This window comes from Hyaena hyaena, unplaced genomic scaffold (genome assembly GCF_003009895.1).
Source record: "Hyaena hyaena isolate Hyena2069 unplaced genomic scaffold, ASM300989v1 scaffold_310, whole genome shotgun sequence".
Taxonomy (NCBI): Eukaryota; Metazoa; Chordata; class Mammalia; order Carnivora; family Hyaenidae; genus Hyaena; species Hyaena hyaena.
In genome coordinates, this window is record NW_024080940.1 from 1640718 (window position 1) to 1654057 (window position 13340).

Here is a 13340-nt window from a genome sequence, read left to right on the forward strand (position 1 = left end):
GCTTAGGTCATGATCTCGCGGTTCGTGGGTTCGAGCCCCGCGTCGGGCTCTGTGCTGACTGCCAGCACAGAGCCTGGAGCCTGTTTCAGTCTGTGACTCCCTCTCTCTCTGACTCTCCCCTGCTCACGCTGTCTCTCTCTCTCTATCCTAGAAATAAATAAAACATTAAAAAAAATTACATTTATAAAAAAAATAAAATAAAATAAAATTACAGTGGGAAGCAGGAGCCAAATACTTGAAAAAATTTAATTAAAAAACAATAAGGAAGCCATCTCAGGAACGGATGAGAAACTGTCCATGTCTTTAATCATTTCCTCATTCAACTGATTCCACATGGGGGAACAAATAAGTTATTCATCATATTAACCCAAAATGTCGACATGGGAGGTACTAGACACTTTACCCAGAGCTTGGATTTCAATAGGAAGGCAACAGATTAAATGTTAAACTTGGACCAATAACTAAAGTAGCAATTTCCACAAAAAATGAATAGTAAAATGTGAATATTTAAGTAATAACTCAAATTTTCATTAATATTTTAAGGTCAGATCATTTTCAAGTTGGATACTTTAGGAACTGAGAAAAATATCATGTTCTTTTTGTGAAATGAAGAACTTTGCCTATTATTTTGTAGAGTGTCTCTTCATTTACCCAACTCTTGTATATACAATATACACTTGTTTTCCTAAATATCACATTGGCACTTTATGATGTTTAGATCTGGGTTCCAAAGACAAATACTACACATCATACCTTTGAAACGAACAACTACTGAACAGTTTCTATAGACAGGCACAGAGGTATTTTGTATGAGCTCAGGCATTCTCTTCTGGTGCAGTTACCATCTTCTACATCTTTCCTCAAAAGCAATTTTCTCAGCAATCCAGGAGACATCGGTTTCTAGCCCCTAGGTCCCACAGACTTTTAGAATACAATGACCTTCTGAATTTGGATAACTCTAGGATAATATCAAACGTATCAGGCCCCAATTCTGTTGGCAGTAAATCTCCCTCAGAACTTCCATTGCAGTCATATCTGCTGTGGTGGGTGTGTGGAAACTCATGAGATGGGAGATTTAAAAGTGAAGTGAAGTGATGGGGTACCTGGGTGGCTCCGTTGGTTAAGTGTCCACTTTTGGCTCACACTCCATGAGTTGAGCCCTGAGTCGGGCTCTGTGGTGACAGCTCAGAGCCCAGAGTCGGCTTCAGATTCTGTGTCTCCCTCTCTCTGAGCCCCTCCCCTTCCTGCTCATGCTCTGTCTCTGTCTCTCTCTCTCTCAAAAATACACAAACATTAAAAATAATTTAAAAGTTAGTAAAGTGAAATGGTACTAAACTTTTAACCAATCAGGTCACACAGATCAATTTCAGATTAATCTTAAGAGGTATTTGTTCTAGTAGGATGTCATTGTTATTGTGCATACAGTTTAAAATAATCATAATTTGATGCCCCTTTGAGGGGGCAATTCTTTGTTTTTGTGACATATATACACTATTATATATATTATCTTATTACATATGAGATTAAGTAAACATAACACAAATGTAAGTATATATTTCTATAATTTCATCTAAACTTTTAGAAATCACTGGGGCACCTGGGTGGCTCAGTTGGTTGAGCAGCTGACTCCTGATACCGGCTCAGATCATGATCTCATGGTTCCTGAGATAGAGCTCCACTTAGGGCTTTGTGCTGACAGTGCAGAGTCGGCTTGGGAATCTCTCTCCCGCCCCCCCCCTCTCTCTCTCCCTGAAGCCCCACCCCCCCCGCCACTTTTTAATATTTTTTAAATTTTTTTCTGGGAGAGAGAGAGAGACAGCGTGAGCATGGGAGGGTCAGAGAGAGAGGGAGTCACAGACTGAAACAGGCTCCAGGCTCTGAGCTGGCAGTCAGCACAGAGCCCGACGCGGGGCCCGAACCCACGAACCGCGAGATCATGACCTAAGCGAAAGGCGGACGCTTAACCGACTAAGCCACCCAGGCACCCCGTGTAGATAGAAATTTTTTTAAGAGGAAACATCAGAGGTAGGGGTTTCTGGCTAAACTGACTTGAAGGATTCTTGAAGGCAGGCCGAGGGGGAGCAGATATCAAAGATGAGGGATCTGGAATTTGATCAGATATAAGGGTGAGGGATGTTCCTTAAACAGACCCAGCAGGATTCTTGCTAAAATTGGATAAGAGAGGACTAAGGAAGGAGCTCAAGTTCTGTGCCTCTGGGGGAAGAGGATTCAAGAGGAACCTGACTCAGGTTTGCTCAGGGGAAGATTCTTTGTTGTCAAAATACAATTTTAAAATAATTACCTGTAAGGAAAAACTGACCGGAAAACAAGCTCATATTCACCTCTCAAGACAAGGTAAAGATATGAATTACCCTAGTTGTTAGTTCCGCCGCCGCTAACAACACAAATGATCGAATGATTGCTGGGTATTAGGCCTGAACCAGCCCTGGGACCAAACTCTGCATAAGACACGTTCTCTTCCCGCCAGGGTAACCACACGATATAGCCATTAAATCTGGCGATTATTAAATCAATGACAAAACGGCTGCCATTAGAGTAAGAGCTTCTATAGGTTTAACAGGCCATCAGGAAGAAAAGTAATTCCCTTTCAATCAAGACTCTCTTGCGGCTGATCCAAGAAGCCCTCGCTCAGGCCGTGGCCTCCCTGCCTCGCTCTCTCCGCGCACGCATTCCTCTCCCACGGCTCAGACCCTCTTCCTGCATCCCCGCCGCCTCCGCCGCCCCCACCGCGGAGCCCCCCGCGCCTGCGCGCGTCCCGGGGCTACCCACCGGCAGGGGGCAGGCCACGGTTTTCCGTGCTCCGCGGCTGGACTCTGGCGCCCCTCTTGCCCCAGCCTTTGCCCTGGCTCGGGCCTGGATACGCTTCCTTAGCAACCGGTTGCCTTTGGCAACGAGAGGACGCGGGGCCCGCGGCTGGGTTTCCCGCGCGTCCCTACCCTTGCTTGTTGCAGCAGGCGCAGGCCGAGCCATGTCGGAGATCCTGTGCCAGTGGCTCAACCACGAGTTGAAGGTGTCCCAGACCGTGAGTGAGTGCCACATCCCGGGGAGAGCGGGCTAGGGGCTGGCGGGGCTCAGAGCCCCGAGCTCGGGGTGCTGATGGAAGGTGGCGGGGACGGCGCGAGCTGCGCAGTCTAGGCGCCTGCGGGGCCCAGCAGCGCCCTGGGCCGGGCCCGTGGCCGCAGTCCAGCCCGTCTGAGCTTCTCCCATCATTCTGCAGCTCCCGAGTTACCCACCGTCATGGTGGGCCCAACCCCGCAGTTTCTAACCTACTGTGCCGTTGTGAGCAATCAGAAGGCTTTTGGAGTTCTCCTTTGTTCCTACGAAGAGAAGAAATTTGCTGGACTCTATAGTCTGGCCCTGACATTACTCCCTTAGAAGAATGTGCTGGCAAGCCAATGAAATAATGAAGCCTTAAAGCCAGCTAGGGCTCTACTACATGTGTGCCCCTGGACAAGTTCCAATACCTTTTCTGAGTGTGTTTCCTGCACAGTGTAAAATGGATCCGATCGTACTTTCCGTACCCAGCTACCTAGCAGGAGAGGGGGCTGTGTGAAAAGAGTTAATGCAGAATATGTTAACATTTACCAGTTGTAGCGGTTTTAGCTCAACAGTTAGACACATTAGCTATTTCTGACCACTCTTCACTCGTGACTAAAGCTGACTTTATCCACTAATCTGATTTTATCCCAGCCATGAAGTTGCCGTCCAAAGTTTCTAACTCCCACAACCACAGAGGCAATTGCACATGCTGGCAATTTCTAGGACAGCTGAGTAATTCCAACATAGCCACTATATTCCATCTCCGCTTCTTTCTGTTGTTTCTTCAGCACTTCGTTTTCCAGCCGGTTCTGTTTTTGCTCAAGGCAAGAGGTTTTCAGCCCAAATCATTTCCATCTGTTTTCAAAGAGATGCCCTCGCATAATGCCATGTTGCTACCAGAGGGGCAATAGTGCCAACCTGACCTCAGGTCAGCCATGGAATTTGCTAGACCAGGAGTGTTTCTGCAGCCACAAAATATTTATTATCAGCATTAGGCTCTTTAACGTTGGTGCACTTCCGGTTGCATTTCTTGAGGCATAAACCCTAGAGTAACCTTCTTTGCCAAACCAAGACCCACACACTCTGTGGACACTGCCATCAGTTCTTTCCCAGGATTCCAGGACCATCCATCCCATTTTGTCCCTGTTTCGCACCTAAAATGTGATGCTGATCTCAGGACAATGGTTAGCAGTTTTCTTATTCCTTTCTTAACACAGGAGTCAAATTGCATCATAATTCCCTTAAGTTACACTCTTCCACAGAAAAGAAGCTGCAGATTGCTGAGTTTAATTTGGTTCATTTACTTGATTTGTAAAACGCACACCCTTTGCCCAAATGCCCAGGACTTTGTTACATATTGAAACACTTTTGAGAAAAGTAAGTAGAATTAGTAAGAAACACAGTAATAGTAGTATGCCATCATAATTGTATTAGTTGTAATGGTAATCTGTTTTGGAATTTGGGTTTTGAGAGGAAGAAGAAAAATTACTTCTTTCTGTGAAGATGAAAAGATGGGAGGCATTTTAAGTGAGCATTTTAGCAACATAAACTATGAATGGAAAATTCCTGATATCTGCTTCCCTGAAGTTGTTAGCGAGACATCTGCAGTATTCCACATCCCATTCATTAGGAATACATATTTATTTCTTTATCCTAACTTCTAACTGCAGGGGCGCCTGGGTGGCTCAGTTGGGTAAGCATCTGGCTCCTGGTTCGTGCGCTCGAGTCCTGCGTCGGGCTCTGTGCTGACAGCTCAGAGCCTGGGACCTGCTTCGCATCTTGTGTCTCCCTCTCTCTCTGCCCCTCCCCCACTCACACTTTGTCTCCCTGTCACTGCAAAATGAATAAATGTTTAAAAAAAATCTACCTGCTAACTGAAGTCTAAAGAGACTGATTCAACCAAATTCCATATTGTAGAAGGTTTTTCAGAGTCTAGGAAACACACTCAGATGTATTTGGAAACAAACAAGATAGAAATCTGTGCACCTGCGAAAGCATACTGCCTGTTGTTGATTCTGGTTATTAGAGAAGCCATTTTATGGTGTATAGTGGAAGGCTTGGAATGGTTTATGGGAACTACCATAGAAGGATGCTAAGTGGCTACAACCTCTGGAGGAAGTAGTAAGGCAATTTTCTAGATAAGGGTTGTGTTAAGAGCAAGGACTTGGAAGCCAGACTGCTGGGTAAAAATCAGGGTCAAAATCACTTATCCACCACTAGCAGGTGACCTTGGACAATTTATTTACCTGAATGTCATGATACTCAAAATAGGAGTAATAATAATATCTCATCAAGTTGTGTCAAGATTAAATGGGATGGTAAATGTAAATGTAATAATAAATAGTAGATGTATTAGAATAATACTTGGGACATGATAAATGCTAAATCTCACTCTTCAGAAACTGTCATACAAAAATTAAATTACCAGTATGTCAGGACATTTGAACAAGGATGTTTATTGCTACATGGATTGTAGGGACAAAAATGAAGAAATGGGAAACAATCTGAATATCCTTCAAGAGTAGAATACTTGGCTAAATGATTCTATATTCATGCTATGGATTGTTATGTGATTATTAGAAAGAATGAGTTAATGCTATAACTTTTGATCTGAAGGATATTTATGTATTTTTGTCAAGCAAAGAGTAAATGTGATAGCTTATTGTGAGGAGTATAATTGCATTTTTATACCAACTAGGAAATACATACACACACACATATGTATGTATGCATATATGTAGCTGTTTATATGAGCATAGAGGAATGTGTGGAGAGCCATATACTAGACTGTTGACATATGCCTGAATCATCATATTGTTTGTTTGTATAAGCATAGAGAAAAGTGTGGAAGGATATAAAGTAGTATATTGATATTTGTTACCTTGGGAAAGGAGAAGATTGTTGGCTTTTCTCTATACATCTGCATTACTTGGCTTTTGCTTTTATTACCTTCATAATTTGAAAGGAGCATTCAACATAACATTACAAATAGAAAATCAAAAAAGAAGATCAAACTTCACATGACATAATAGGAGAAAAAGACGTTTAACATCTTTTACTTGAAATTAGTAAGGATCTTATAATAAAGTAGTATGGGGGGCTAAATGAGAATTATTTTCTTAAATGAGTTTTATAAATGAAAAAATAATAAAAAATAATAAATAAGAATATTATTAGACACTTATACCAGATGCTGTGCTAAGTCCTTTAGATAGGGTTTTTTTGTTTTATTTTGTTTTGTTCTTTTAAATTAAAAAATAAAAAGGCCCAGAGAGACATTGTCACAGCTGTAAAGATGAGTAAAAGAAGCTAAGAAACTTGGTAATTTGTTCAAGGTCACATAGCTAGTGGCTCCCAGAACCAGACCCTTGACTTGTGCTTTTAGACACTTTATTGTATTTTACAATTTATAGTTAGGGAATATATTTTTTAAAAACTCAACTCTCCCAAGAGTATTCATTTGAGCTCCTTTTATAAGGATTACTATTCAGTTTGAAATTATAAGAAGTACACAAATTCATGTTATAACTTAAATGGGTAAATGGCAAAGGTGGATTTATTAGTGTTTGTTTAGAAGTTGTTCAGTTCAGGGGCACCTGGGTGGCTCATGTGGTTAAGTGGCTGGCTGACTCTTGATTTTGGTCTAGGTAATGATATCACGGTTCCTGAGATTGAGCCCTGCATTGGGCTCTGGACTGGTAGCTTGGAGCCTCCTTGGGATTCTCTCTCTCCCTCTCTTTCTGCCTGTCCCCTGTTGTGAGCTTGTGTGCTTGTGCTCTTTCTCTCTCTCAAAATAAATAAATATCAAAAAAAATAAAATTAAAAAAAAAGTGGGCCAGTCCATACGTTGCTTGCTAGGACAAAGAAACAATGAGAATCCCAAGTGACTGCAGTTGCTGCCCTGATGAGGCTAAAGAATGATTCGGTCATTGGCAATGCAGCTAAAGGCTATTGATTTCTGCATTATTCTGAAAGGTAGAAGTCAATTTGGATAAAGCATATTATATTGAATTTTGTATTGCCTGGACTACCCTGAGTATCAGCAGTAAAGAAAATAAATTCCAATGACCCTTAGTTGAGACTAGTCTCCCTCAAATTAATGAGGTTTCTGGGAATCATCAGAGATTTGATTAGTCTCAACATATGAAGATTCAAAGCTTCGTTGCCAAAGCTAAGTGCCTCCAGTGAATTTAATTTAACTGGACTATTTCTGGAGAATAACACTTAGATGTATATGTTAATAAAATGTCTTGGAATACAAAAAGTTGCTAACACAAACTTACATCTGAAATTCAAGCAATTGTTTTCAAACAGTTGTTTCTATAATGAAAAATAAGTAATGTAATATTACTAAAAGACTTGCTCTAAAATTCTTTAGGAACTCTCAATTATATTCAAGAATAAGCATTGCTTTTGTTTAACAAAACTATTATGAATTCACCATATGAGGAAACTAGCTTTGTAATGTCATAACTGAACATTCTCCATAAATAAGTAGAAGCCTTTGAATTCTGGAGTACCTGGATGGCTCAGTCGGTTAAGCTTCTGACTTCAGCTCAGGTCATGATCTCATGGTTCATGGGGTCGGGCTGTGTGCTGACAGCTAGCTCAGAGCCTGGAGCCTATTTCAGATTCTGTATCTCCCTCTCCCTCTGACTCTCCCCTGCTCACACTGTCTCTCTTTCTCTCTCAGAAATAAATAAAACCTTAAAAAAAATTTTTTAAAAAGAAGTCTTTGAATTCTATGTTATAGATCAGATCTTTTGTAAACATAGGTATATACAAGTAGTCTGTATTCTTTTGGATTCTAGATGTGGTTATGCTGAAAATTGTAGATACCTTATTATGCATATTTTAATTGTTTCAATAATTTCAAAAAAGTTAATGTTTGTTTATTTTGAGAGAGAGAGAGAGAGAGAGTGCATGCTCATGTGCATGAGCAAGCCAGGGAAGGGGCAGAGAGAGAGGGAGAAGAAGAGGGAGAGAGACAGGGAGAGGAAGAGGGAGAGAGAGAGAGACAGAGAGAGAGAGAGAGAAAGAGAGAGAGAGAATCCCATGCAGGCTCCATGCTGCCTGTGCAGAGCCCGATGCAGGGCTAGAGCTCACCAACCATGAGTCATGACCTGAGCCAAAATCAAGAGTCAGACACTTAACGAACTGAGTCACCCAGGTGCCCCTAATTGTTTCAATGATCTTAAAACATTTTTATCAGTAGCAGAAGAGGTGTAATAAACAGAAAATTGGAGTTGGGGAGTTAAGGTTCTCTATCAGCTTTGTAGCATCTGAAGCATAAATAATCTCTAGGTCCCAATTTTATGCCCTGAGAAGTAAGAATAATAAGTATGTTAGTTCCAGTGATGGAATGAATGAGTCATGGGGATGAAAGGTACAGCATAGGCAATGCAGTCAATGGTATTTAATCATGTTGTATGGTGACGGATGGTAGCTACACTTAGGGTGATCACAGCATGGGGTATAGAGTCATACTAGGTAACGTGTAATTATACTTCAATTGAAAAGATGGTAAAAAAAAATTCTCTATACTTGGAAGGATATGAAATGCGATTGGAAATGGAGAACACCTACCACAGTGCCTAACATCTACGTTAGATCCAGATATTCAATAAATGTTATTTCAACTGCTTTATGTCCTTTACTTTAGGATAACACCTATGATAGTGCCTGTCACATAATAGGCATTTAGAAACTAATTGTTTATTACATGAGAGTGTATGAGTGAGGCAAAAGTAAAGCATTGTTTTAGGCTAAACCTTATGCCTTTGTTCATCTTGAGAAGGTAGCCCTGGGTACTTTGATCCTCATTTTTGTGATTTCAAAGGCTCTGCTTAATTAGTTAATTAATTAATTAATTAATTCAAGTTAGTTAACCTACAGTGTAGTATTTGTTTCAGGAGTAGAACCCAATGATTCATCACTTCCATATAACACCCAGTGCTCATCCCAACAAGTGCCCTTCTTAATGTTCATCCCCTATTTAGCCCATCCCCCCACCTACCTCTCCTCCAGCAACCTTCAGTTTGTTCTCTATATTTAAGATTCTCTTATGGTTTGCCTCCCTCTCTGTTTTAATCTTATTTTTCATTCCCTTCTCCTATGTTCATCCGTTGTGTTTCTTAAATTCCACATATGAGTGAAATCATATGGTATTTGTCTTTCTCTGACTTATCTCACTTAGCATAATACACTCTAGTTCCATCCACTTTGTTGCAAATGCAAGATTTCATTCTTTTTGATCTCTAATTAGTATTCCATTGTGCGTGCACATTTGTGTGTGTGTGTGTGTGTGTGTGTGTGTACCACATCTTCTTTATCTATTCATCGGTCAACGGAAATTTGGTCTCTTTCCCTAATTTCTCTATCATTTTTTACTTTCAGCAGTTTCATTCCACTTTTAAACTGGTGTCATTAAACCGCACATTTTCTTATACTTCATCCCTTACGGTACTTAGGAAATATACTATGTCTCTTGTAATACAACAGATTTTGATATTTCCTGGCCAGCTCAATAGCACTTTCCTTGGTTAAATTTTGGCTTCCATTGGCTAGAAGTTGAGATACCCATTCTGATAGCTTATGACCATTGTATAAATCAGTGTTAAAGTGTTTGAGATATAGCTTCGGATTCTGTGTTTCCCTCTCTCTCTGACCCTCCCCTGCTCATGTTGTCTCTCTCTCTCTCAAAAATAAAAATTTTTTAAAAAAGTGTTTGAGATATAAAATTCCAAGAAAAGAATGCCACCCAATATATTAACCATCAAAGAAGATTAGGATGATATAGACAATTTGTTTCAGATAGAACTTGAGAATTATGATAAAGACTTCCAAGGAATGGCTTGGTCATCCCTTTGTTATATTGGAGGAAAATAATCTGCCAATATCCTCCAGCCAAAGACCACAGGATGCATACCTATAGTTGAACAAAGTCAGGTTTATTGACTTGTAGCCGACAAGAGAAAACATATGCCATAGGGAACTGTGGGATGTTAGTAAGAGGATGTTAGAAAGTCGTTAAAACTTCTGGGTTTGTGTTGGGTATTTATTGAGAGGGGTTCAAGGAAGCAGTGCTTTGCTCTGAATTGGGCCCTGTCAAGAAGCATAGGCAACTCTATGACTGGGTATCTTAATAAATCTTATCAGGAAGCAGAGAGAATAAAGCAAGACAGATTTGATTGGTAAAAATGCAGTAAACACTCATATTTGCCAGAATAGGGAGATTTGGGGTCATTTTTGTGATTTGGACAATACTGTTTTGGTCTGAATACACACATGATCACAAAGGAATTTTGTTTTTGTCTTGATCTATCAGGGTCACAGAGTGGCCTTGTCTGGTGTTGGTGGCTGTGAAATTGATTATGTTTGGCAGGAGAATGCCAAGGCCTAGCTGTGAGTGCCAGACCAACTCCTAGGAACATCAAGGCCTAATGGGGCCAGGTCACCTTCAAGCCATCAGCAGCTGCTTTTCTCTCTCTCAAATGAAAGCAGATTTGCCTGGCCTTTAAAATGTGGCTGAGGGGATGCCTGAGTGGCTCAGTCGGTTAAGCGTCTGACTTCAGCTCAGGTCATGATCTCATGGTTCGTGGGTTCCAGCCCTGTGTTGGGCTCTGTGCTAGCTCAGAGCCTGGAGCCTGTTTCAGATTCTGTATCTCCCTCTCTCTCTGATCTTCTCCTACTTTCTCTCTCTTTCCCTCTCTCTCTCTCTCTCTCTGTCTCTCTCTCAGAAATAAATAAAACATTAAAAATTTTTTTTAAATAAAAAAATAAAATGTGGCTGATAATGCAGATTAGATCTTTGCTCCTCTCTTCTAGTAAAGGAAGAGTGAAGATGACTGAGCATAGAATGCATAGGTATACAGTTCTAAAATTCAAGTATCTCTTTATTCATTGGGTGGCAAAACTTGACCAGAAATATTGTGATGCTATGTTTAATTTTTAATTCTCCAATTGAAATGTTCTGCTGTAGGAATCAACTGTGTTTGATTACATGTGCTTCTGGTGGGAGTGTTATACCTTATCTGGACCTAAGGAGAGGCTTGTATTTGAATTTAAGGACAATGTCAAGTATTTGCTCTCTGAAGTATTGAATTACTTTTTAAATAAGGATGTTTGTGCTGTAGTCATTGAGCTCATGAATTATATAACCTGTAATTAATATGACCTGTTATCTTAAATTAGGAAGCAGTGATAATAACAATAAAAAATGTCATTGAGCACTATATGCCAGAAATTATGGCAAGCATTTACACGCAATATCTCATTTACTTCTCAAACCAACTCTTAGGGGGTAGAAACCATCACTCTCCCTCTTTTAAAGATAAGAAACTGAGACATTAATTTCCGACAGTCTAGTGGCTTATAAATGAGCAAGGAGTCAACTCAGGAGAATGTTTCTCCAGAGCCTGTGCTCTCCTCATTACCATTTTGGAATATAGAAGGCTTATCTCCTTTATGTGCTTTCTCCAGCTGGCTCAGGGCCATTCTGGTGGGAAGCACATGGGTCATTTCATCTGCTGAATCCTACCTCATCTAGACCTTCACAAAGGCCCACATCAAAGACTGCAACAAAAGAAAAGTGTAGTGATAGGGATCAGGAGGGCAGTTTGGAAATTTGGAGGCAGGGTTGTGTTGTTGCTGAATGACCTTGAGGCCAGATATAAATTACGTCTTTTGTTGCTGAATGACCTGATCCGGATGTAAATTTTGTCAGAGATCAGGATGAAGAATATCACTGGGCTCCACAGTTTATTTCTCATATTATTCATTGTTCTTGTTATAGAGCCAAACTGTCTCTTCTTTCCCCTAGGAAATTCCAGTTGGTAGTGTAAATTAACTTGTAGAGGTGGCTGTCACGAAATTCATCGTGGGATTCAGGAACGTTTGGTGGGAAGAGAAATATAATGAAGCAAAGGGAAAAAAGAAGCTTTCCTTTGCTTTTTTGCTTTTTTTCCTTGTTGTTTCTTTCCCCACACCCCTCTCCCTTTCTCTCTCCCTGGACTCTTATCTGTCTTCTCATACTCTTTAATCTGTATATTCCTAGTGAGTACACTGTCTCTTCGTCATCTTCTTCCCTGTCTAATCTCTTGCATGTATTCATCTTTATTTCTTCTTTTATTTTTTCTACATGTTTTTCCACTTGCTATCATTCTTCACTCATTAGCTTTTCTGCTTATTTGGCACACAGTGAAGCTGATGTGTCCTATGCACACAAAGCTTCAGACGGATGTTTTTGTATGTGTTTACATGTAGTGAACTATTTGACAGTAAAATAATACGTGTTTACTGTTCTTTGATCTTTATATCCAGAAATGCCTCTATTTTATTTCTCTCAGGATTGCCTTCTTAATATGTCATGCATTTTAAAGGAAGTGGACTATGATTTTTTTTCTGTGACCCTTTTGTAGGAAACAGTTTACTAAAGGCCATTTGCCTGCTACACTGAGGGTGACAGAACAGGATACAGATGTTCCCCAGTTATTCATGGGTCCCCACTTATTCATGGGTCCCCACTTATTCATGGGCTGAACTTCGGGTATTCAGTCAAACAAACCACAGACATAGTGCAAAAGCCAGGAGGAGGGAGAGGGGACTGGAACTGCCTGAAGGTGACATAACAACAGCTTCAGAATGAAAGCAATAAATAGCCGTTAGACTGTTAGTAGAAATCCATAGTCTGACAATAGCTGGATATCAGATGAATAGCTCCTCAGAAAACTAGGAGGAGAATAAGGATGGGCTAGAGAAGAGAGAGGGGGGAAAATAAAACAGAGAAAAGAAAGCAGCAGACAGAGAGGTGCAAGGCACAGTCGGAGCAGCCCAGATGGCACAGGAAGGATGATGGTGGCAGCCAAGACCAGGTAACAGCATTGGTGGCCAACAGTATCAGGTATCTGAGGAAAGGAGAAAGCAGCCATGACTCAGGAGGAGAAAACAACACACTTCCACCCTTTGGAGGTGGAAGGAGCTGTTTGGATTTCAATTGCTTCAGATACTACTGCTGTAAGATTCCAGGAGACACAGTCAATAGATTCTGATGCTGGATGGTTCTGGAGTTGGCCCTAGGTAAACAGAATCAATGGGCATAGTTGACATCATTTTAAACTAATTTATTATATATTGATTTAACCTAAGGATTGGGGTATTGCTATGAATATAAAATATTTTGGGGCACCCTGGTGGCTCAGTTGGTTAAACATCTGACTTTGGCTCAGGTCATGATATTGTTCATGAGTTCGAGCCCCACGTTGGGCTTTGTGCTGACAGCT

At 40.7% G+C, this 13340-nt stretch overlaps 1 protein-coding gene across 1 annotated transcript in view; it reads left to right on the forward strand.

Annotated features, from left to right (window-relative positions):
* The first annotated feature begins 2975 nt into the window (after window positions 1–2975).
* The window catches only part of SPEF2 (sperm flagellar 2), a 186052-nt gene continuing 175687 nt past the window's right edge, over window positions 2976–13340 (forward strand). The window contains exon 1 of the mRNA XM_039248276.1: window positions 2976–3047. Coding sequence (XP_039104207.1) covers window positions 2990–3047 — 58 coding nt within the window. The 5' untranslated portion in view covers window positions 2976–2989. The remainder of the gene's footprint in view (window positions 3048–13340) is intronic.